General features: G+C 37.5%; 1 protein-coding gene across 2 annotated transcripts; it reads right to left on the bottom strand.

Moving 5' to 3' along the window:
- Nucleotides 1-1,245: 1,245 nt before the first annotated feature.
- tmem229b (transmembrane protein 229B) lies at nt 1,246-27,233 on the bottom strand. 2 transcript variants are annotated; one of them, XM_087289551.1, is made up of 3 exons: nt 27,063-27,215; nt 6,291-6,397; nt 1,246-3,403 (listed from the first exon to the last, which is right to left on the bottom strand). In XM_087289551.1, the coding sequence occupies exon 3, from the start codon at nt 3,368-3,370 to the stop codon at nt 2,792-2,794; it is 579 nt and encodes a 192-aa protein (XP_087145677.1). In that variant the 5' UTR covers nt 3,371-3,403; nt 6,291-6,397; nt 27,063-27,215; the 3' UTR covers nt 1,246-2,791. The 2 variants fall into 2 exon arrangements, with proteins under 2 accessions (XP_087145677.1, NP_001070141.1); NM_001076673.2 differs by having other exon boundaries at nt 2,204-3,403; nt 6,296-6,397; nt 27,063-27,233.

Below are 27,233 nucleotides of genomic sequence, written 5' to 3'. Positions count from 1 at the left end.
AGTGGCTTGCTTTGGAGTGTTTGAGGTAAATCAATAATGATAAATTGGAAATATTTGATAAAACATGGGGACAGATATTAAAATACCTTAATGCATTGGAAGAAATGCAAGCATAAACAATGACCCCTGTCAGTAATTAAAGATTGGGTGCAATTGATATTCACCATTTCATATTCATAATCTATAATGATTTTAATAAAGTGCCCAAACTATAATTTGACAGTAAACCTATAGTCAAGACAACACATTTTTCTGGTAATATAAGAACAATGTTACTTTATAATTATTTTTATTTATGCATTACCTGACCAGCTATAATCTATTTTGCTTTCATGTGCATTAGTCCCTCTGTGTTCTGTCATAAGTTGGTGTTTTTATGTATTGTACAGTGCTCAGCATTTATAAGTCCACCCCTCACAAATTTATCTTTTAAATGAATACTTTTAATATAAAGTTATACAATATTATATTTGTGCATATACATTAGTCAGAACTGAAACCAAATCTGGAGGTCATATAACAAAATAACTAAAGATAACAGTCCAAAAACTAGTACTCCAAATTTTTTATGTTAGAGAAATATATTAAATACAAGAGAAACAAACAAATGGGAAAATTTAGTTGAAATTTTTAGGCTGTAATTTATTTATTGATTTTATTTATTTTTATTTTGAATGTTTTGCTTGAATTTAAATGTATAATCTGTCAATTTCTAAATATGTTTGATGATTAAAATTGTATTTTCATAAATATATCTGTTTAATAAATCTGTTTTGTTTAAATGGACCAAAATACATTGCCTATATTGACTGGGAAATGGATACAAATATTCATCTTTAAAATGGGCTGCACTCACTTAATGTGTTATTATTGTATTGCATTGTTTTTTTTTTCTCTTCTTTATATTTTTTTAGTTTTATAAAATGCAAAAAGCTCATAAATAAACGTTTAAAAGATTAAAGGAAACTGCCAATATATTTAGTCAATGCAATCTTACTGCACAGGATCACTTGTAGAATGTGTATGCGAAAATATCACAGTTTTAATGAACCGAGAGAAAAAAAAAACTGTCAGATGTATAGAAGTGTGAGTTGCATGGTGTTGCTTGCTGTAAATCGCACATTTGAAATTCAAATAGCACTTACTGCTTTGCTTCTGCACATCAAACTATTGCCTGAATGCACAACTGTATACACAGAGGTGAACATACACGTGCACGGCATTGAGGAGTGCTCAGATCAGGGATAACACACATCTATATGTATTATGGCGGCTGATTATTATGCATGAACAATGACAGTGGTACCACTTACAAAATTTCAAGGGAATAGAATATTGTTGTCTGTCAGCACTTGATAATCATTTAAAATTTATAACTTGGACAATAATATAGCATGTCAAAGAGACAAACATGCAAAATGCTATGACATTACAATGAACAACAGCTGCACAACAGCATCAGATCTATGAAAATGACATGTATAATGTGTATGGTATGAGACTAACAGTTACATTCTAATATATGTAATAATAACAGTGATATATAGTCCACAGCATAACATTGAGGGGAAATTTGGACAAGAGTTCCATTCAGAAATTGGTGATTTTAATACAGGTTTGTTTAGTTGGTTACAACAGAACCAATACAGTTGCTCAACAAAGCTTTCTGGCAAATCTATTACCTGAAACTGTAGCCATGCGGGTAACACATCAAGGTGATGTTGGCATTTAAAATAATTCACCAGAATATTGTTTTGACTATTTCATGGCAAACCAGAGACTGAGGTGAAATCATTAATATTGACATACCTGAGGTCAGTGAACTAGATACGTTTTGTGCCCATCATCGGATCCCTCAAAACGATTCGATGAGAATCTAGCACCAATTAGCATCAACAACACATTCTCTCCAGTGAAAAGATGGGATATTGTGATGTTTTATGGTTCCACCACTGAACACTAGTGCGAAAACAATATAGTACTCATGTATGTGTTCATCTCGATGAGAAAAATAAATACATTTTAAAAAATGGAAGAAATTAATTTGTATGCAACATCACTCTTGATAAATTAAATGGAAAAAATATCCTGGAAGACAACTTTCATGCACGTCCAAGCACTGATTTGTTTTTCGAATAATTATAAAAACACCAAATTCAAGTACAAGGCATTGCTTTCAGGTTATACAGTGTATATATATATATTTTTTTTTTATCAATATATTATCGTGACATCTTAACTAATTTAAGATATTAATAAATAGCACATACTAGCATTCAGATGGTAAGCTTATCCTAACAGTTATTTGCTACTACATATACATACATAATGGAAACTCTTTATAATCTGAAAGGACTTTCCTTTCTTTTCTTTTTGTTAAAGCATTTGATAGATATATCTTTTCGTGATGTGTCTGCGTTCCTGTTTTTCACATTTGTTTGGTTGAGGGAACACAAGCCATTTGGCTTGTCCCCTCCCAGAGAGCGTCTGGAGTGGATGGACTGGTTTGGGAGGAGGCTGGAGGGTTCATTCTCTCTCATTTATCCACCGGGCACCACTCCTACGTACCTGAAGCGAGGGTAGCGTTGAGCACCGAGCTGACAAATGAAAGTCCTTCCATGTGTGCGAAGAACGCCAGCTGGACGATATATTAAATCAGAAAGTTCCAACTGTGTCCGGGCGGCTCTTTCCCTTGAAGTAGGTGGGAGAGAGACTGAGAGATGTGTGGATTAAGTCATGGGTGATGGGTGCTTTCGAGTATTGTGGGAAAAGGAAGGTGTCGATAGCATCCTCAATCCACTTTCACATAGCCGTTTGCGCTGGTGGCTCCGGCTCTGGCTCCTCTTCCTCTTCGTCCTCCTCTTCCTCCTCCGCCTCTATCCAATCGTTCTTCAGCCTGGCCCGATTCAGCAACCTCATCAAATCGCAACCGCAGTGTGTTGCGTATCACTAAACGCTCAACGATAAAAGAGGCACAGAACCACGGCACTGCGTACTCAGCCGTGATCAGGCCCATGAAGTTATATTTAAACTCTGAGTAGTCCCACGGACAGGCATTAAACTGGCGTAGCAGAAAACCAGTGCCAAACTCCCAGAAATAGGTCCAGAGTGTATAAATGATGCAGCGGAGCAGCACGTTACAGCGGTCCTTCAGACATAGATACATGCGCTCTACGATAAGGATGCAGGTCCCGTAGATGAAGAGCGCCCACACGCTGGTCACGCCAGGAAACTTCCAGTTACAGTTCACTACGAACTCCCAGGCGGCCGTGAACATGACTTCACAGAAGTAGCCGTGGATGGCGTAGAGGTACCACCGAGAGAGGGCTGTGAGGGGCTCGGGGGTTACTGTTGTTGCCATTGTGACCATCTTGATTTTGTTTTGATGTGTGGAGATTTTAGGCTTGAGGAAGTTAAAAAAACAACAACAGTGTTACAAATCTGCATGCGCTGTATACAAGAGCTATGTTCGGAACTGAATACTACTAGCAAAGTGCATTCTGTGTTGTGTACTGCATGCTGAAGTACAGTATTTTTAAGAGTATGTAAAAGAGCTGCATTTTTGGAGACAATCATCTGAGCCACAAATCTTGACTATTGACTGTGGAGCTGCTGGAAAATAGCATGATGACAAGCTGAAAAATGACTAGCGGCAACACACAAGATAGTAGTGAATTCTACTAGTGGTGTGTGGTGATTATGGTTTTTTGATAAATACCGTAATTGTAGGTTTAATAAAGTGTGAGGTGACGTGGGTAAAAAACAACAACAAAAAAAAAAACTGAAAAAAATCTGGAGAGTCTAAAAGCATTCATTGTGTGGTGAAGCTATTTTGAATTCATTATTGTAAACAAAGTTTGTGTGTCACCGAGCAACACTGCAGTGTTTTGTTCAACACAGGCTCATTGTGAAAACATACCACTATACATTTCTGGAGAGCGCAAATTATGTAGTCAGAGCTGCGTATGGCTGCATTTCGCCTTAAAAACGAACAATATGGAGCGGTATCATGCCACCAATGGCTTCTGTTTCATTTTGCGCAACCAGGTGACCACTTATCTATGGCCTTTCCCATGTTAACTGTCAGCGAATTTGAAATGCAGAGAGGAATTGACTGCATTGACGATGTTCGAGTCAGGCAAAAAAACAGAAAACAGGTAAATAAAACAAAAGACAAAAAAAATTGAGGGTGAGAACGTGGTAAGATCAGAAAACGTGGTAAAAAATCAGTCGGCCACAAGGGCTTTTCTTTGTCTGGATTGTGTTTAGGAATGGGGGTGATCGGTTTAATCTGTGCATTTGAAAACACTATCGGTTGGGTTTAGAGAAGGAGGGTTGGTCAGTCAGTAAATCAGTCCACAGTGGCCTCTGGTGGATTTACCTGAAAACAGTAGGCAAAAATGGCTCTCACGAGTGAAATTTGAGATGTGAAAAAGCGTACACAACGGCTTGCTTTGTTTACCAAATAAGTGGACTAATTGGATTTTGCATTGTAAACATTGAATAAAAGTTATTATAAAAATTTTTGTTAAAATTATTATTTTTTAATTTAATATATGAAGTCTTTAGTTATGATCTGCAGATTTTTTTACAAACTTCTCAGCAAAAAATGTCCGCAGATTCTGTCTGGCCCTACTAATAGGTAATTCGGTAATGACAGAATAGTGGATATAGCACATTGAATTAAAGTCATACTACTCCTATTCTTACTATATAGAACATACTTTTTTGACACTCAGTCAGTGTGTGATATCTGTTTATTTCAAATAAATCACAATGACAATTTGTAAGGAATCAGCCAATTGTTTGAATAAATAATTCAGTAAATTATTTGTTTAAAAAGGAACTTGTCACCACCTACTGGTAGTTTTATTGTAATATTTATTTAATCATGATCATCCAAAAACGCCCAAGAGCAGAACAAAACACTGCAAAATATGAATTATCATTATCAAAAAAGATTAGAAAGGGTAAAATAGATTCATGAAAGGTTAGAAAGATTTTATTTATTTCATGTATTAATAGAAAATGTACTTAGCAAATGTTCCTGGATTTGTTTGAAAGACACTTTAAAATGTTTAATGATACAGAAGTTTCAGTTTCAGATAAATATATATATTTTAGATATATTAAAATTGAATATATCTGAACATATATCTAAAATTATGGCTAATATATTTCAAAGTAGACGTACAGATTTGTAATTCTAAAGGTTAAAAAATTGTATTTGCAAGCTGACATTTTTCCAATGTTATTTGCATGATTTCAGAAAGAACATGTGACAGAAATAAAATGAAAAATAAAAATAAAAATTCTACTTTTACATTTTTTTTCACAATAATTAAAATATTTCACAATAATTAAAAATACACAATATAATAATGAATTATATAATGCATTTTGTATCACATTTTTGACGTGGTGAACTTACAAAACAACAACAAATGACTGAAATATATTATGAAACATATACAGCATATAAAAAAGAAGTGTAGTATCTAATGCAAGTATGCTATTCCGAACATAAACAACATAATACAAACATCAACACATGGTAGTAGTATTTACTAATGTGCTACAAATAGATGACTACATATAACCTCAGGGAGCATATGGGTTACAGCATACTGTATGAACAGGGGTCATTTGAGGACATGGGGGAAAGAAAAAGAACTGATCTAACTATCTAAACCTATGCACATAAGCACACAAACTGTACACAGCCTAATACACAGCAGGCCTATCATATGTCAGAGGGCCTGTGAAGAGCTTAAAGCCCTTAAAACGGCTCATATGTGTACACACTGTGCATCAGACAAAAGCACCAGAGCTGGATGGTCAATTCAAAGGCAATTATGACTGTTCTGATATTCAACTGTTGCTGAAGATGTGCTTGAAACTGAATTAGAGGTGAGCGTGATCTTATTATAGGCTATCAATTACACTTTGGTTTCTTGCCATTTAGCAGATGTTTTTCTCAGCCAAAGCTGCTTACAGTAAGCTAATTGTAGAGACAGTCAGCTGGGAGCATATGGAGGTTAAGTGCCTTGCTCCAAAGGCATCATGGGAACTTAAGTGACTTTATAAGTCACACTCTCTGAGACTCCAGGGACTCATAATAAATGTACTAACACGTTTAATATAGATCTGCTAAGATTATTGGAAGAACAACTAATGTAGTATGTACTGTGACTAAACATGACTGGGAATTTACTGGAAGAGAAGTAATAAAGGGAAACAAGAAAGGGAAATTATGAGGAGAAATGAAGTACGGTGTTTGCTGATTTTACCCAACCTGCTGTCTGGCAGTCTCAATGTCCACACTTCAAACTGTTCGTCAGGGTCCAAGTGAGGTCAGTTTGAGTTTTGCTGACGATGATGATGTGGTAATCATGAACTGAAAAACAACAACAAAAAAAGGGATGTCAACACTTTCACACTATACTTCTACGTACGTTTGATATGAAATATCAAAATGACCTAGAAACATATACAGGACAGTATGACACCAATAACTTCTGTTCCTTTTCACACTAATGATATTTAAAGGGATTAAATATTGACAAATAAAGGACTATTCATTGGATTTCTTTGCATAAAACCAAATAAAAACCCAAAACAACGTAAAGGTATTTATGATGTGTGTTCAGATATGTTTGTAAGTAAAAAAAAACTTGTTCAAAATTAACATAACATAGCTTCATAAGTTTAAACAATTTGTCTGGTTTTAACATTTTTTCCATTCGTGAACTGAACAATTCCACCACATCTCAATATACAGCTTTTATTTCAAAATGGCAGTCAAACATTGTCTAAGATAACTTTTGTATCTAGTTTAACCAATCTTTCCACACTATATATTTAATAATTATACATTTGTCAATGAAATAAGTTAGCTGTATGCTGAGTTGTACACCTGTCACACTCTAAGATGCAATGTTAATTTGGTTAAGAGCTTATTAGAAAATAAATAAACTGAATTTGTAAAAAATAAATTAAATAGAGCATAAACTTATACATTGTGAATACACTTTTAATATGTGATGAGAACTTCTTAAATATTTTTTTAAATGGTGTGGTGATGAAAATGACAGTGCTGGAAATGACATTTCAACAGTTCATTGTGAAAAAATTTAAAATAACTTCACAGATTAGCTTTAAATTGATACTAGCCTTGCATGTATACAAAACTCTTATTTACCTTAATTTTGTTTGGTTTTTCAAAACATCTTTGAAGGTACAACATGTTTAGAAATGCGCAGAATAAATGTATTTCCTTATCAAGCAAAATTTACCTTGATTTTTCTTCGAGAGTTGTTGTTAAAAAATTTTATTCTCTCCATCTCTTAAATTCTTTATTCGATCCGATGGCACTATTCATTTTCATATACACCATCTAAATAATCTTTCACACTAACCTATTAAAACGATATTACAGTGTTGTGGTGGAAATGACACTGATACTGTGCGACAGCTCTATTTTGTATAAAAATAATATTGATAATAGTCTCACAATAATAACTATTATGTTTAATTTTTTTTTAAAGGAGTTTTTATTGTTAGTTTGAAAAAAAAAGAAAGAGGAATTTGAACAAAATTACATATATATTTGGATATATGATCAAAGGACAAAGTGCCTGTAGTTGAAGAGTTACCCATATATCCATATAGACATTTTTCTGGTGTGGTCAGACTGCTCAGTAGCTCACTTTGTATTAGATCTCTGTGTTGTACTGCATTAGTGATGCAGAGTGCAGAATGCAGAGTGCTCTGGTTTGAAGCACTGTTCCACAATAAAAGTAATGTAAAATCAAGGTAAATCTATGTGGCCGCTGTGCACTTTCTCTTAAGTTTGCTTTTACAACACTAATGGTTGGGTTTAGGTCAGTGGTTTACTATAGGTGATCTGTAAGACAGGCCTGCCTTCTCCTGGATGTATACAAGACGTGTATCTGACGTGTGTCTGAAATGTACACAAAAAACGCACCATAAGTAATGTTTTTTTAAATAAAAAAATGGAGACAGCACCCTTCAGAGGATTTGTTATCTGATTCATGCAATAAAACAAAAATGCAGTCTGATGCCTCATTCACACTAGCAGCGACTTTGTAAACACAGGTCTGTGTAGGTCTACAGAACATAGTATACAACCGGCCTCTGCAGGAGCTGAGAGAGCATCACGTGAGTTCTACTGGTGCTCCTATTGGCTCAAGAAAGTCGCTCTTCATTTGCATAAAGTTGAAAGATTCTTAACTTTGTTTGGTCACTCGACACCTAATCGCCAACTGTCGATGATGCTCATATAGATGGAGGTCGCTGGAAGTTGCTCATTCTCCGTTGAAATGAACTTGTTGCTTGTTGCTTTGCCGCTGCCAGGCGCTCAGCTTGAGGCACTTGACCTCATGTTGACCAATGAGCCTAGGCTGACCTCAATGCTATTACTATTTCCACTATATTTCATCATTTCATAGTCCCATCCATTTTAATTTGTTTATTTAAAAGTGTAAATTCCATAGGTCTGGCATCCATTGTCATCCACTTCCATTTTTTTTGGTACAAAACAGCTTGTTTATTCTGCTTGAGCACAATGATGTTTCTTTCCATCTAATTTGAACTATAGAATATCAGATATATGTTTTACCCACATGTATGAGTTGGTAGCTTTAATGCAATGTATTTCCCAATAGACCTCTATCAGAATCTATTACTAGAATCTATTACTTTTAACTATATGTTTGTTTTTATAAACCAAGGTTTTATCTTTAACTAATAGCATTCCACAGACTGTAGAACATAATTAACACTAAATATGCTGTAATATTTCTTCAAATATGATAACCTATAATGTTTATTTAAAATGTTTATGTGATAAAAGCTCTACGGATCAGTCAAAAAAGTGTTAATGGTATGAACACAGCCTTTATTCCTAATATCTTTCATATTCTATCTTTTTATTTATTTATATTAGCACCCCCTGTTTATTTTCCCCCAGTTTCTGTTTAAAGGAGAGCAGATTTTATTCAACACATTTCTAAACATAATAGTTTTAATGACTCATTTCTAATAACTGATTTATTTTATCTTTGCCATGATGACAGTAAATAATATTTGACTAAATATTTTTCAAGACACTTTAATAAGTTAATTAAGCAGGTTAGGGTAATTAGGTAAGTAATTGTATAATGATGGTTTGACTATTGGAAAAATAAAGCTTAAAGGGGCTAATAATTTTGACCTTAAAAGTGTGTTTAAAAAATTAAAAACTGCTTTTATTCTAGCTGAAATAAAACAAATAAGACTTTCTCCAGAAGAAAAAAATAATAAGAGACATACTGTGAAAATTTCTTTGCTCTATTAAACATCATTTGAGAAATATTTTAAAAAGAAAAAAATTAAATGGGGGCTAATAATTCTGACTTTAATTGTATATATTAAAAATAATTCTAATGGTGAATCTTTAGTAACAACCGTTATTGGTAAAAATAATCATGCTTAATATTTTAAAGAAAACTAATATAATTTTCCACCTTTATTACAAGCATTACAACTTTTAAAATACAAACTACATGCTAACTTTTGAAAAAACAAACCAATGTCAATGTTTAATATTATTTAATATGTTAATATTGTTTTTAATCTATGATTATTTAATTTCTGTATTAATTTACTGTTTTTTTATAGACACTCTTCTGTCTGCTGTTCAATTCAACCCCCCAAAAAAGGAAGAGTGAGAGTTCGTAGGTGTTAAAAATAAAACTTGGTAAAAATTGCATCTCGTACTTGGAAACCTAAAGGTTTTATCAGGTAACTCAACAAGAGTGCCTCACACACTGCTTAGAGGCTGATATTCTGCACCCTAATGGAAAGGCCTGTATAAAATATTAATCTCTACATTGAGATAAGACACAGCACTTATGCCACAATAGAAGACACCAAAAGCTCAGTCATGCAAACAACCTTGAATTGCGATTATGGAGTGTCTGATACGGAGCCCAATGCATATTCCGCTGTTTACATGTTGTGTCTGTTTCCCATCCCCCCATTTACTGGCCTTGCAGTCAGCATTGCTATCGATCGCCTCCTGTCAAAACCTCTATTGACCTTCTCGGCAACCTGAACAGACCAGTCACTGGCCATCGCTATAAGAGACAGAGACACAAGCTCAGCTGCACACATCAGCATCAAAGCACAAGCGCTTTCTAAAGTGCTGGTTTATGTGACACCGGATGACGAGAACTGGTTCTGTCTCAGCCGACAGGGGAATCATTGTGTAATGTGCAACCAAATAGAAAGAGGAATTGGCTGAAGAAATAGTCTTTTAGCAAGGGAAAATAGAGCTTCTTGTGCTCTGCAATAAACTGTGAGTGGAATGTTTCAGCAAATGGTGGTCAATCAGCAGCATTCTTGGCTTTAGGTTGATTAGCATAAATGCACTGCATCAGTTTTTTTATTTATTTATTTTTATTTTATACTTGCTCTGAGGTCCACTTATAGTATAATCAAGATTTTAACATCAAAAATACATCAAAATCTAGAAGTAATTGATTATTTTATATGCCGTTTTTGACCCTTATTGACAGAATGCTTGTTTGAGTGGGCGTAGCCAAATAAAGACTCAGAAGTTAACATCCTCTACCTTGATTGGCTAATAGTTTTGCATATCAACAGTGCTGAACAGGCAGTGGAAGTTGGTTTTGATCTTCTACGGAGGCGTGGCTTATCCACTTTATTACATCATAGAGTAGGACATTCCAGAACATGTGTTTGTGTCAGACTGCTTTCAATATTGGCTGTTTTATAGGAACCACAAAGTGCCGAGTTCTGAAACTTACAGGATGTTTTTATAGTACTTTGAACTCTTACATGTCAATAGAGCAAGGGAACTTTGGTTTCTTGGTTCATGACCCCTTTAAGACACAGAAAAAAAAATGTTGAAACGAAAGTCACACCATGGCATTACAACAAATTAGAAGGACTTAAAATCATAAATGTGAAGCTTATTTTATAAATATAAAAACCACTTACAATATATAGTTTAAATGTCTATTATTTGAACTGTAAAGCTGTTTAAGTCAACATTATTACAAGTTCATCTTGTAACGAGTTCACGAGTTCATCTTCTATTCTGTGATGTATGCAACAAATGCTTATAATGCCAAAAAAGGCATTGTGTATTGTATTGTCAGTGTGACATGCAAATAAAGCGATTAGTCTCACAAAGTCATATCTATAGTGCAAGGTCTTAAATATTTGTTTATAATTGCAGTTATGATACAGTTTTCAAAAGACATTAGCTGACTTAAAAAAAGTAAATAAACACAAAGCTTTTTAAGTAATTCGCTTGTGATTAGTTACTCATTTTCAAGTACAGTCAACTTGTCACTTTAAATTAATACAAAGCCTGTCCTTTAAAAAAAAAAAAAATGGGGTGCGTCCAAAATCGTCTGCTACTCAATAGGTACTGCATTTGAATTTAAATGTACTACTCAACAGTTATAAAAGTAGGTTCTAAACAGTATGAACGCGAGTAGTATGAATGGAACTCAGATGTACTACATCCGCCATTTTGTCATGATCACGTGACATATCCGCATCAGTTGCGTTGCTTCACTCCCATTCATGAATTACATCGCAGTGCATTATGGAATAGCATAGGGTGCATTGGATGCACACTTCAGAATCTCGCAGGAAGTAGTAGGGTACTTCTTGCATACTGTTTTTTTTTATTCTATGAATTTAGACATCGGGTTGCATATTGTTTTAGCATACTATTTAGTATCGAAGTACACTGAAAAAAATTATGTCTGCAAAATTGTTGCAAACAATTTACATGAGTTGAATTTAAACGAACAAATTTAATTTATTAATGTTCAACTTAATTTGTTTGTTTAAATTCAGCGCAGATAAACTGTTTACAAAACTGTTTAAACTATTTAGTGAAATCAAGGAATAATCTTTAAATATTTTTTTCATATGCGATTTCGGACACAGACATGTTTTGTTTGTATGTTTGTTTTTATTTGACTGGGATTAAATAATGGAGGAAAAAGACATCATACTAATTACACTCAAAAAATTATGTTTGCTGTTTGTTTAAACAACACAATTTGTTGGCACAATCTAATTGTTTTATGTTCAATCAACTTAAATTTGTAAAAAACTAATTAGTTAACTTCATTGCTTCATATTGCCCCAACACAAATAGACAGTTTGGAACCCAGCATTTTTTACAGTGTACCCTGTGTGAGCTCAGTGCTATAATAACTAACATTTCTGCTTCAAAACTCCAAACGAAATTTAAATAATTAGAAAAGCAGCCTTGATCAACTAATATATATCTATAAATACTAACCTAAACTAAACTGAGCTTAAACCTTAAAACAACAAATAAATGAAAGCTACCAATTTAAAACGGGCAAAAACTGCGTAAAAAATAACTGAAACAAGAATGTAAACTGATATCAAAATATTACTAAACACTGTAACTGTCTGCAAGGAAGACCTTTCCTTTTTTCTTGCACTTTAAGAGTCATACAGTGCCTGGTTGTTTTCTCCACCATGAATTCGAGCATTTTACCAAATATCTTTTTTCATTGTTTTCATTGAAACTTTAGACTTTTGAACTGGGGGGTGAACTGTTTCTTTAAAGCTCCTTTTGGGAATTTCCGACATAATAAAAGCTACACTATCCCAGTTGTTTTTGTCCTTCCTTTTGTCAATATCAAGCCCACACCTGCCAAAAGAACAAAGGCACATCAATGACAGGAACACTATATACAGCAGCAGAAGTTCCTCCTTCACAGCACTGGAATGACCGGCTCTTATGCATTCTTATAGCCGCTATTTCAAGAGGAGGCTGATGAGAGCTCTGGTCTCCTGCCATGAGTTCACTCCACCCTGCGCAAATATAAATGGCAATGGATCAATAGCGCACAGCTCAGTTACTGCAGACAGCACCTTGGCTCCAGCTCTCCGTCTTTTCATTCTTTCTGGTCAGGTACGAGCGCTGCTGATAAGGCTTCTAAGGACTGTTAAGTGATGATCATGTTTCAGGAGGCAGAACCAGTTTCATTAGAATCTTCAGCATGGGGCGGACGATTCGTCACCAGTTTCAGTCATCAGAGTGCTTAATGTGCTTAATGAGGCCCGGACTTAATGAAATGAACAACAATAGCAGTTGAAAGTGGTTAGTAATTAGGAGTGGCTATCTCATCATTTTTGGATGAGTGATAGTTGTTTTTTAATGGCAGACATTTAGTAGATAGATAGATGATAGACCGACAGACAGACAGACAGAGATAGATAGATAGATAGATAGATAGATAGACAGACAGACAGACAGACAGACAGACAGACAGACAGACAGACAGACAGACAGACAGACAGACAGACAGACAGACAGACAGACAGACAGACAGACAGACAGACAGACAGATAGATAGATAGATAGATAGATAGATAGATAGATAGATAGATAGATAGATAGATAGATTGATAGATAGATCAGTCTGGTCAGTTTTTAGCTAATTTCATACCTGCTAACATTCCTGTTTTTCCTGGGAATCTCCCGTATTTCACACCCACCTACCGCCACCCTCCCATTTTGTTATTTCTTCCAAAAACTCCTGTAATTCCACCCGCCCCTTCCCCCAATCATCAACCTTGGTAGTATCTAATCGCTGACGCAGCCCGAAACACGCTCCAAATGCCCGATTCACACAAGGCTTCAACGTCAACACTTGACAGAGGGCATGCATGACCATCAGAGCAGCATCAGCCAATGAAATTAGTCCACAATTGGCAACCGTCTAAGCTGGGGTATTTGGATAAAGCAATCTGATTGGTTTGAGAACCAAAGCTTGAGAAATTTCCAACTTCTGCAGCGAGCAATGATTCTAAAGTGGTGTTGATGAATACACAATTCAGGTCAGTAAAGCTTGACGTAACCTGTTTAAGTGAATGGGAAGTGTTGATGCTGACACGCCCATTTTGACATCTTCAAAATACCATTAAACTTATCTAGTATTCATAAACAGGACAGAGTCCACACTTAAGATATTGCTGATAATAATAGCAGGTTTGGTATGCTGTCCCGGGAGAGTACCCTGAGCTTAAAGATAATTGAGCCCAGGGCTTCCACCTGGTCAATGAGCATGTGAGGGCGTACGAGATCAGGTAGTTCCCGATAGCTCCTCCTTAGTAAAGGAGGAAAGGTGGAGATGGGGTAGATAGGGGGATTCTTCAAAAAATGAAGAAAAGGGAGTAAAGCTTGTCAGGTTATTTATAGTGAGTTTGGAATGATTCAACAACACAACCCATTTTGTTGACCAAACTCTTCTCAGTTCCATGTTAAACAAAGATATTCGCTTAGTTAATAATTCTCAGATCTCTTTACCTTCTTGCTTAGGTTTTTGGAATAATATATTTGGTGACATAAATTGAAAACACTTTTGGCTTCTTCAGGAAAAAAAAAAATCTAAAAAAAGCTGTCAAAGTCATTCATAATCAAAATCATTCATAACTGCTACCCAATAAATACCAAACTAGCTAAATTTAATAACAATATTTCCCTTAAATGCTCATTTTTTACTCAATATGACGAAATTGTTTATTTTGGGAGTGTACTTACTGTAGTGTTTTGGGTCGACTTTTCCAATTTCATCAAAAAAAACTTTTTTCTAAACTTTTGTATTTTCACCAAAATTGTATTCTTTGGTTACTAAACTTAGATCCTTCTCATAGTAAATGTATTATTAAATTTATAACTTTTTTTCTGACAAAAATTTACATCAATAAATGTAAATTTGCAAAGAAACACCCTTACTTTTTATTTTCAGAAAAGATTTTGATTTATATGTGAACTCCTTAAAAGACTCTAACAATTGTATTGCATCGCATGTCAAACTCTTTCTTGGTGTTTATCATTTAAACTTGTTTAATTTGCTAGGATTTTATTTATGTAACTCTCGTTATGTCTCTTTGTTCATAATATATCTTTGTAAATGTTCTTTCTTGCATAATAATAAAAAATAAATAAATAAATAAAAAGTTGAACTGACCCCCCTGTGAATGAGGCCTTTAACACCACAAACAGGTATGGCAGGCAGGTATCGCTAATATATCAGTCTATCACATTCACCATTTTACTTTTGCAGCACTACTTAAATACATTTAAAATAATAATATAATAAACCTATAGTTCATTTTAAACTAAAACAATTAAAACATAATAATATATGTAATTAATAAATTATGTAATTAATAAAATATGTAAAATGTAATGCCAACAGCTAAACTCTCAATAAAACTACAAATATAAATAAATAAAAGATCAGCAAATGTTATTATGATAAATAAAATAAAATATAACAATAATCGTGACAAAGAGAGTTTCTGTCAATTTACGAAATATTATGTAATAAATGCTAATATATATGTAAAAAATAATATATAAAAACTGATGAAATTTATTAAGCTCCAGCTCTAAAATACAAGATGGGTTGAAGGACTTCCAGGGTGGGCCATGCTCATTATTAGGCAGAACAAGACCACCTTTCTCTTCTCTGAAACAGGGCCCTTTTTTACTTCAAGTAATTATAAAGCAAGTCATGAGCTTATCCTTTGAGATTCTTCCACCAAAAGGACCACAAGTAGGTCCCAGACCCTCCAGACTGCCAAACATATGGGTCAGCGCCAAGGGATTAACAACTTCTGAGCCTTAATAGCGAGAGCTAGTCACATGACTGCAGCAATCCACAGTGATGTTAAAAAAAACTGACACGGCAAGACTTCTTTGACACCGCCAGGAAGAGTAAAATAATGACGAACCGACGTTTACAATAATTGCATGTCTTTAAAAGCTATTCTGAGGTGTATGATTGAGATGTGGACAAGTTATCGTGTATTGCAGTGGCGCTGATCTGCCGCACTAAACACTAAATCCACAGTTTTAATCAAGTCAGCTTTGAGTGTCTTTGATCTCACGCTGCTGATGTAAGTGGGCTTCAGCTTAGTGCTATGAAATATGAGGACAGAGTCAGTGTAGTAAATATTGACCCGTCCACACTATCCCCGAATGACCTCTTAAAGGACATGTATCACATTCATTCAGTACACTCACTGTGGCCACTTTATAATGTATACTTTTTCCACTTTGTTTAGTTACTAGGATCCTCACAATACAGGAATTCGATACCAATTGATACTGAAATTTAAAAAACGTCCATTTCCCGCTAACATTTAAGTGCTGTGGAGCATGTTCTTAAACAGTGCTAATTTGCTATTGTGTTCACGTGCTCAACAGAAATGACTGTGATTGGTCATCAATTCACCAAACTCACCACTGTTTATCGAATTATTGGAATTGGTATCGAATTCCAGCATTGTGACAACACTATTAGCAACATGGCATCAACTCAATGCATTTAGACATGTAGATGTGGTCAAGAGGATCAAGAGGAAAGGGTGTTCATGACACCTTCATAATCATAACATGACATACGTGCTTTTAAAATGACATAACTGAGCGAATGACACTAATGGCAGTTGTCAAAAGCATGCATAAAGTGTCATTCATATTCATAATAATGCAGGCCTGTAGCCAGAGGGGATTTGGGTGGTTCGAAAGACCGATCCCTCACTCATCCCTACATGAGTTCATTTGTCCTATTTTGACTGCTATTCCATGATAAATTGTTAAAATAACCCGTTGATAAAGACCAAATGGAGTCCTCTGTTGGCTGTCGTGACTTCAGCTAATAACGTGAGTGACGTCATCTTTCACTACTGACCTACTGTATTGTTGTTAAATATAGAAAATATTATGCAAGTAAATTTTAGTCAAAATCTTGGACCCTCAAAAAAAAAGACCAATAAAAAAGGTGAAGCACTAAAAGTGACCTATATTAAATTAATTTGAATACTAATTTGGCTATTGTTATGTATGAATTTTCAGGCTAGAAAAATAACAAAGCTTTATTATTATTATTATTATTATTATTATTATTATGTATTTAAATGGCCAAATTCTGACTGAGTACAGTTGAATGTGCTGGCCAGGTTGTTATTTGCCTAATAAATGACAATAGACTACAGTTTTTAATGTAAAACTTTAGATTCCTGTTTTTTACAATGACATTGCATGTAACAAATTTGCATTTTAAAATAAGTATTTATTCGTATTTCATTATTCTAAATCTTTAGTAAATGTTTTTGGTGCGTACAAAAAGTGTGGTTTTGATTACCATCCATCCGACAAGCTAATCCAGCTAAAAATAGTGCTTAAAATATTATTCAAATGCAGTATTTAGATATAGTAATTTAGTAAAAAGTTAGTCGAATAACTGCAAAAAGGTTCACTTTTTGAATAAAAAGAACCACCCCTTTCACCAGGCTGGGCTGTAATATGATAATAAAGGGTTTATGACAGTTTTATAAACACTCCCTTCAAGTAAAGTGTTTCCATTATTTTTAATAGTGACGTGATTAAGATTGGGGTTATCAGTTGTGTTTTTTTTTTTTTTTTTAATGGTCTGATACCTAGGCATGGGGCGGGATAAGATTCTGGCGGTATGATAACATTTGATAAAAATATCATGGTTTCACGTATTGTGATTACTGCTCTAAAACATATTATTTTTAAATGTCTTTTTAAAACTTTTTTTTACCCTTTTGAACATGATATATTTTATTTTGAGAAACAATACAATACAATATTTTGGAGCAGTAATCATGTCAGGCTAAATAACTCAAAAGAATCATTGACTTCTGCTGTCTTCATTGGTTTGAAAAACTTTTTTTTTTTTTTTCAATTTAAAACGGCATCTTTGGATATCTATTCTGCTAAAGATACTGATGTCCTAAAAAATTTTAAAAATGAATAAAAAAAATTTGCACACATACCTTGGGAATGATATAGCAGAAAATTCTCCAAATCACGGAAAACCTTGAAAATGGTTATTATGCCATGCTTAACAGTATTTAAACGTTAGCAAAATAATGCTTAAAAGAATCACAACATGAAAGTTGATAAAAAATTGAGTATATTTAAAAGTATACTTTAAAAAAATTCAATAGGCAAGAAACATTTATAATTAAATAACGTCACCAAACTCGATTTCTAATGTAATGCTAAATAACACTAAGGGTGCTTTCACACCTACACTTTTGTTTCGGAACGTATCTCGTTTGCCCAGTTAGCGCGGTTCGATTGGCATATGTGAACAGGGCAATCGCGCTCTGTTCCGCGCCAAAGTAATCGCTCCGAGATCGCTTAAATGAGGTGGTCTCGGCTCGATTGAAACGAACCCTGGAGCGGTTCGATTACAGTGAGAAAGCGATACGATCCGAGCGCGGTTATATCACAGTGTTTTTGGATATGTAATAGGGTTACGGCTATATGAAGAGAGAATTATGAGTATGGCGGGAAGTTTCGCGAGTCTCCGGATGCCCGCAAACGAGTGATGATCTCCCGGTAATCTCGCGTCTCTCTCCCAGTCCTCAACTAGGCATCGTCGCGCACCCTTCTCACCCCTCCCCACCGTGTCTCTCCTCAGACACGTCACGCGCGCGCACCCTGTCAATCACCACCAAACCACCACCTCTCCTGACAGCTGAGCGGGACGCTGCAAAATAAACCCTGACACTCTGACCAATGTGAGGAGAGTTTACTCGCACGTGACTTGTTTTAGCTCTTTTGGTTCGATTAGAAACTTTGCAGTGTGAAAGCGAACCGCTCCAAGAGCAAAGAGCAACAATGTAACAATTTTAATCTCTGTTTCGGAACAACTGAATCGATTCACAGGTGTGAAAGCACCCTAAGTGTGGTTTATTCATAAACTAATTTCGAGAGGATCACGTGCTTATAATCAACACGGCTGGCTCCTTGTTAGCTCCGTAATCAGCCCTATTAGATGATTACGGAAGCATTATAAATAACCTGAGTTTTCCACTCCAGTTATCTTCGTCTTGAAGCTCGCTTCCCGCTACAAAACGCTCCAGCATCGCACCATTTAACCTATCGATACGGAAGAACACACAACAACAACAACAACAACAACAAACAACAACAACTCCAGCCAGAGCTCCACTCTCCCTGAGAATTCAGCCGCAGCCTCGCCAAAATCGAGCCTGAATTCCCGCAAAAACGCCGGTGCTGCCCACCAGCTCTTCCATCTCCACTTCAAACTGCCTCACGCAAACGCAGTCCACAACTCCACCTAAACTCTAGGCGTCGACGATCCAAAACATCGCAAAAGCCTAACTCACTGCTTCCTAGCGGTGCACCCCCGGTAACGTATAGTACGCTTTTAAGGGGAAGCATCGCGGAAACAACTAATCTCCATCAAAGACTAAACCTATTTACAAATTTTTTAAAAACAAGACTTGCGTGATTAGAAGATTCATAAGAACTCACCCTTCAAGCCCGTCCACAAATCCATAAGTAAATCACTGCAAAGATCACGACATTAATCCACGACATATTGATACGTCGATGGACCGCGCTGTTATCATCCAAACTAGCCGCTGGTGTGCCGCAGTGTCTTCACACAATACTGGTAAACAAACTTGGCCTCCGATTTTGATTGACGCCCCATCGAGCCAATAGCGAAGGAGCAGCGCCCTCATCCAATGCGCTTTTAAAACTCGATATGGTTCCGCCCTCTCAACAATTCATGAATGAACCCAGCCATAAAAGACTCGTGAATGAACTGAGACAGACATGCTTGCAAATTAAGTTAAAATTAAGAATTTTAGAAGTTAAGATTCCTAACATGTATTTAAACAAATTAAGTAAAGCCCATAACTAACATTCCATTCATACAGTTTCCACTAAGTAGTGAATTAAGCGTTTGATGTTGGGATTTGATATAATAAATAAATAAATTGACAAATAATAATAATAAATGAATTAATAATAATAATAATAATAATAATAAAATAATAAATAAAAAAATAAATAAAATAAAAAAAACCTCTGCCAGATCTGATAGCATTTAACTTCTGCAAAGACTACTACCCAACCAGTGAGAATTTAACACAAAAGTCCAATCGTAATGCGTCAATGACCCATACTTGCATATACAGTGCCATATGTAACTTATAATGGCACGCCGGCTGGAGGTGAAAATGGTAAAGAAACTAACTTTTCGCTTGACTGCATGAATAGGACATTTAAATAAATCTTCAAGAAGAATTTCTAGGACCACCAGACAAGCTACACCCCATATCCCCAGCTCTGCATCCACCTGCTATCCTGTGGGGGAACAAATGCCCACCTCGATCATCCTCGCAGACTGCGACAACGAAGCTCACAATTGTCCATGCTCTTATTAAGATGCCTTGCATTAGATATCAGCTAAAACAATTTTGTCATGTTTGCTATACATGTATCATGTTGTAAATATTTTTTTCTTGTTTCTCATTCCAGACATTAGGACAGCCGGCCCAGAAGCTGACCTTCATCCAACCTATTACACTCCACATCCATTCCAAATGCAATCACAATCTACACAAGGATGCATTTCCAATCATACAGCCCACATCCATAATGCCATATTCACACTAGTCTTCGGGTTTTGAGATTCTCTGAATTACCATCAGTTGCAATCCCACAATCCACCTCACCATATCTGATCTGACTGGAGGAACACTATCTCTCTCCATTAAGCAAGCAAACCGATTATTTCGGCAAAGCATGTCCTATATACATTTTCGACATCCCTTACCCCACTCACACAATTCAAATGTTTTAAGTGTAAGCACAACTTAAACTATCCCATACACCCATACATTTTCTCTCACCACAGTTCCAACTTATTTAGGGGTTGCCTAAATTTTTCTATTACTGCAGCAGGGATGCTCTAAGCAAGCTCTATACACTTACAAGTCCAATAACACTCGTCACACTGCCCTGCACTAATACAGCAGTAAATGCTTCTGCAGGAGCACACATTGTCTCCATACTGATCCTCTGCAGCAGCAGAATCGCTCCACTGTGCCATACTCACCCATTGCACATGTAGCTAAGCCCTTATTCACTTCCTCTCTACATATCACTACTAACAGTATTTAATATTCTTGCGAGAGCATTCAAAACTCTCCAATACCGATCACTACTGCACCTATCCAATAGCAGTAGCGCTCCGCTGAGCTACACTCACCATAGCATCACAACAACCGCAGTGACACTCTACCTGAGCCCCTACTTACTTTCATCTCCACACATCACTTCTGATATTTAATATTTTTGTGGGAGCACCTATAATGCTCCAATACTGACTACCACCGTACCTGCAACAGCAGAGATGCTCAGCCAAGCCTTATTCTCCCATTGCACCACTGTCACAGTGCAGCTCCTTTCCTTCCCACTCCCCAACACTGCACAGCAGTTATACATTTTCGGGAAAGCGTACCCGCCTCCCGAAATTGACTTCCACCACACCTCTGCAACAGCAGAGAAGCTGCAGAGCTTCTTTTCCCCCCCGCTTCACTGTCGCAGCAGTGACGCTCTGCCTGAGCTCACATACACTTCCATTCAACATACCACTATTGACACTTCACAACAGTTTAAACGCCTCCATAAAAGCGTTTACTCGTTATTATCGTCTAGCTCAATTACACGTAACAGCCTCAGCGTGATGCATGTATACATTTGGAGAGGATATCAATTCATCCTCACAGCTCGCACTCACGACATCCACTATCTTGAATACAAGGACAGAAATTTAATTCTGCCTGTTCCCCAACCCCCCCCCCCCCCCCCTCTTTCAGCGCTCCCAGTTCAGCAAATAATCTCCCCCTATCTCTCTCCCAAGAGTGCCTGAACCCCGACCCCAACAGGAGCAAAACTTTTTCCCCAAGGCTACCAGTATAAAATCTTTTCAGTCTTCACTTCCTTCCTGCGTCGAGTTTCTCCGCACCTCCTTCTTCTCCTTTCTAGCGTTGAGTTCCTCCGCACCTCCTTTCCTTCCTTCAAGTGTCGAATGCTTCCGCTCTTTCCTCCATCCCCTCCCACTCTCCCCCACCACCTCAACATCTTTTACTCCCTACCCCTTTCCAGCGTCGAGTTTCTCCGCTACTTTTCTCTTTTCAGCGTCGAGTTGCTCCGCTACTATCTCTTCCTTCTAGTGTTGTTCTTCCGCTACTCTCATCTCTTCAGCCTAAGTATCACCATTCAAGGCCTGACTCCCCCGGAGTCAATCAATTACCCCAAACCCCCCCCTCCACAATCGACAACTTTCTTGTTTTCTAGCGTTGAGTTCCTCCGCATCTCCTATTCTATGTTCTAAAGCGTTGAGTTCCTCCGCAACTCCTTTCCTTCCTTCAAGCGTCGAATGCTTCCGCTCTTTCCTCCATCCCCTCCCACTCTCCCCCCCACCGCCTCAACATCTTTTACTCCCTACCCCCTTTCCAGCGTCGAGTTTCTCCGCTACTTTTCTCTTTTCAGCGTCGAGTTGCTCCGCTACTATCTCTTCCTTCTAGTGTTGTTCTTCAGCTACTCTCATCTCTTCAGCCTAAGTATCACCATTCAAGGCCTGACTACCCCGGAGTCAATCAATTACCCCAAACCCCCCCCTACACAATCGACAACTTTCTTGTTTTCTAGCGTTGAGTTCCTCCGCATCTCCTATTCTATGTTCTAAAGCGTTGAGTTCCTCCGCACCTCCTTTCCTTCCTTCAAGCGTCGAATGCTTCCGCTCTTTCCTCCATCCCCTCCCACTTTCCCCCCACCTCCTCAATATCTTTTACTCCCTACCCCCTTTCCAGCGTCGAGTTTCTCCGCTTCTTTTCTTTTTCAGCGTCGAGTTGCTCCGCTACTATCACTTCCTTCTAGCGTTGAGTATTCCGCTACTCTTACCTTTCCAGTCTAAGCTTAGACTCCCCCGGAGTCCTGCCCAGCCCACCTCCTATAGGAGTCTCCACCACCCCCTCCCCATTTAGACTCCTGTAGGAGCCTAATCTTTCAGCTCTAACTCCCACGGAGTTACCCCAAGAGCTAAGACTCCCACGGAGTCCCCCCTCCCCTCTCTCTCTCGCCTCGGCCAAATACGCATCTTTCCTACCTTCTAGCGTTGAGTTCCTCCGCATCTCCTGTCCTATATTCCCTAGCGTTGAGTTCCTCCGCATCTCTTTCTCTTCCTTCCAGCGTCGAATGCTTCCGCTCTTTCCTCTCCCCCCTCTTACAACTTCTCTCCTCTCCCCACCCTTAACTCCCAATCCCCCTTTCAGCGTTGAGTTTCTCCGCTACTTTCTTTCTTCAGCGTTGAGTTTCTCCGCTACTTTACTATTTTCAGCATTGAGTTCCTCCGCTACTCTTTCTATATTTCAAAAACATCACTCACCAATCTGACTCCCAAGGAGTCTTCCCACGTTCTGACTCCCCCGCAGTCCTGCTCAGCCCACCACCTACAGGAGTCTCCACCTCTCCCTCCCTTCCCAGACTCCTGTAGTAGTCCAATCCTACAGCTCTAACTCCCACGGAGTTGACCCAGAGCTCTGATCCCCATAGGTTTCTTTTCTTTACCTTTCCAGCGTCGAGTTCCTCCGCATCTCATGCTCTCTTCTTCCCAGCGTTGAGTTCCTCCGCATCCTCTTTACTTCCTTCCAGCGTCGAATGCTTCCGCTCTTCTCTCCACCCCCTCTACAACCCCTCTCCCCTACCCACTACATTCCCCTTTCCCAGCGTTGAGTTCCTCCGCTACTTTTCTTCTTTCAGCGTTGAGTTACTCCGCTACTTTCCTATTTCTAGCACCAAATCCCTCTGCTACTCTCCTTTCTTCCGTTAGGCTCCCCAACCCTGCCTCCCCGAACCCAACTCCAACAGAGTCCCCAGCCTCTCCTAAGAATCAGTTTCAACTTTTCTCCTGCAGTAACCTATCTCACTTCAATTTACATTCAGCAGCCGGATATGGCACTGACCTCTCGCCTTTTGGGGGGCACTTCAATACGCGGCTGCTGTCCCGAGATGAAAACCTATGCCTTTTGGGGAGTTCTCGAGACCTACCTGACCTCAAATTCCCCTCTCGCCCTTCTAACGGGAGGGAGTCCCGGGCTCGAGGATATTACGAGCTCAGGGCTCTCTCCCGGGACAGCATGCCAAATACGCTTTATTGATTATCAGCTAAGTGTGAACTCTTGAAGTGTGGTTTATTCATAAACTAATTTCGAGAGGATCACGTGCTTATAATCAACACGGCTGGCTCCTTGTTAGCTCCGTAATCAGCCCTATTAGATGATTACGGAAGCATTATAAATAACCTGAGTTTTCCACTCCAGTTATCTTCGTCTTGAAGCTCCCCCCTTCCACCCCTACATCCTCCCACTTTTTCTGATCGGGCGACACGGTGGCCCAGTGGCTAGCACTGTTGCCTCACAGCAAGAACACTGCTAGTCCAACCCATGGGGCTGGTTGGTGTTTCTGTGTGGAGTTTGCATGTTCTCCCCGTGTTCGCGTGGGTTTTCCCCGGGTTCCCCGGTTTCCTCCCACCGTCCAAAAACATAAACAATAGCAATCGACTAAAACAAATTATCACCCAATACAACCTGAGTTTACACTTCTCACGGTGACCAGCAGGGGAGTTCTCGAGACCTACCTGACCTCAAATTCCCCTCTCGCCCTTCTAACGGGAGGGAGCCCCGGGCTCGAGGATATTACGAGCTCAGGGCTCTCTCCCGGGACAGCATGCCAAATACGCTTTATTGATTATCAGCTAAGTGTGAACTCTTGAAATATCAGTTATAGAGGCAGTAACAGCAAAGTAGCCTGTATAGAATGCTAGATTTTAGCTTTAAAATTGAACAATGTTAGCAAAAATATTAGCATATTTGCCTTGTCTGGCAAAATATAACACCCCTCTTGTCTTACTGCATGTTCTGACCTATTATAACACATTTCACAAAAAATATTACATTTTGACAAAATATTTATAACTTTGACATTGTACCTTCTAAGTCATGCAAAGTCTGTGCTTTTTTATTTAAAACAAAAAGTTATGATAGATTAAACTGTCTTGGCCCTTGTTTTTCCAGTAGCTGGTGTCAGTTATTTCCTTTTTAGTTCACATATGTACCTGTCAGCTCATCACATATTTGCTATATTTGCCTATAAATTCTTTCCTCCGAAGTGCTATTGTTCCATTTTCCATTTCTTTTTTTTTTCACTGAAACAACCGGCGGTATTAGGTAGTAAGTAGCTGAGATGTTTTTTAACCTTGAAGTAGATTATCTACAGCAGCAGAAGAGCACACTAATGACGCTCCTGTCAGATAAGAATAGCAAACTGAAGCTACAGTTTACACCGACAAAGCAAAACTGTACAATAAAAAAGATTGGGAAAATGCTGGTCTGATGAGTCTCAATTTCTCCTGCAACATTCAGATAGCAGGGTCAGAATATGGCATAAACTTTATCTTATCAAGGCACGCCTGTATTTGAGCAGGAGGTGTAATGGTGTGGGGATGTTTGCTTGGCACTTCAAGCCCCTTAGTATCAATTACCATGGTCATAACACCCATCCCTTTATGACCACAGTGGCTATTTTCAGCAGTTTAACACGCTGTGACGCAAAGCTATAAAAAGGGATGAAAAAACATATGAAAACTATAAAATTGAAAAGTCTGATTAAATATTAAATGAAATAAAATTGTAAACCAAATTATAAATAATGAAACACTGTAACTGCATAGAAATAATACAAAAAGAAGAAGAAAAAAAAACAAAAAAAAAAACAAAGATGGACATGGACCAATACATGGGTGGCAGCTGTATGAGTTCCAAGTTTATTTACAATTATTTAATTATTAATAACATATTTCTAAATGGTCTGTCTCGTAAAAAAAAAAAAAAAAGGGGGGGGGGGGGTTGGGCATAAAAAGGTGGGGGGAATATATGTATATATATATATATATATATATATATATATATATATATATATATAAATATATATATATAAATATATATATATATATATATATATATATATATATATATATATATATATATAGTCCGTTTTCATTACACGCTTCTTAAAAATAGTTTTTAGTATTACTTATATTATTATACTATTAATTATGAATTATTTATATGTATTGGTGTACGTGTCATGTTAAAAAGCTCATATCTTCTCAAACTAGTTCACAACATGGATGTGCAGCTAACTTTAAATTTAATTCTACAATATAAATATCAACTTAATTCATCATAGCAAAATTCAACAATGTACTGGGAGTATTTAAAGCAGTTCTGAAGATAACCAAGTACTAGCAAGGTGCCTTACAAAGTGACCGGGAGTCTATATGATATTCATCTCCTGTATTTTGGTAGACTGAGAGGGGAGAAGTGACAGGCCCGTGCCAAAGGTCTGTTTATAGCCGGTGACCCCAATATGTGTAAAGAATGTAAACCCTTTTTGTCTGTTCTGTCGAAATACTTTCTATTTCAGAAGTGCGGTCAAACATAACAGGCGAAAGAGTATAGTATGTTTGTGTTTACATGAATAGTTAGTGATGTGTAAATATGAGGGTTATTAGTAGGAGACCGAATGTTCCGCAGTCGTGACAGCAGCAGCGGGTCGGATGCGCAGCGCAGGCCTCCATGACAACCAAGAGCACTGCAGCGTTGCACCGCCTGCGCAGACACACACACACACCGATCAAACAACATTACGGTGCGATTTACTGAACACTGCAGAGGAACAACGTTTCATTTACAAGTTTAAAAAAACGTTAAACAAAGTTCCTCAGCATTCCCCTATCGGACAAATAAGAAATGATGCAGGCGGATGGAAAACCGCAAATGGTCAAACTTAACGTTTCTCGAGTTCCGTCGTGATTAAATATAATAAAATGCGTTTATGTGAAAAGCGCTTTGCGTTCACTTCCTCGTTTGCATATCTAGGAGATAACAGTCCCATACACCGCAAACTGATGTCCTAGGAAACATTCGCGAAGGTGCAATGAATGATACGGGTTTACTGTGACTTCTGCTCGTGTAAACAGTGGGGAAACCCTAGCAGGTATCCCGAACCGGTCAAACGAAACATCCTAAAAGCCGGCGAGACTTACCTTTTATTCTTCCGCCGCTGTAGATGTAAAAGAGCCGGGCCTCATTTTTGGTGTCAAAAGAGGGTATTAAAGCGAAAACGGATGCACCGGCTGCCTCTCAGAGCACATTTGTACCGGCTCCCCTCTCTCTCTCTCTGCTGTCCGGCGATAACTGACATATTTTACCCCACT

This window comes from Danio rerio, chromosome 17, assembly GCF_052040795.2.
Source record: "Danio rerio strain M-AB ecotype USA chromosome 17, GRCz13ab, whole genome shotgun sequence".
NCBI lineage: Eukaryota > Metazoa > Chordata > Actinopteri > Cypriniformes > Danionidae > Danio > Danio rerio.
Note: the sequence above shows the minus strand (reverse complement) of the source record. Positions and strands in the feature narration are given on the sequence as shown.

Coding starts and splice junctions, on each gene's coding strand:
- tmem229b (XM_087289551.1), bottom strand. CDS start 3,370: ATGGTCACAATGGCAACAACAGTAACCCCCGAGCCCCTCACAGCCCTC.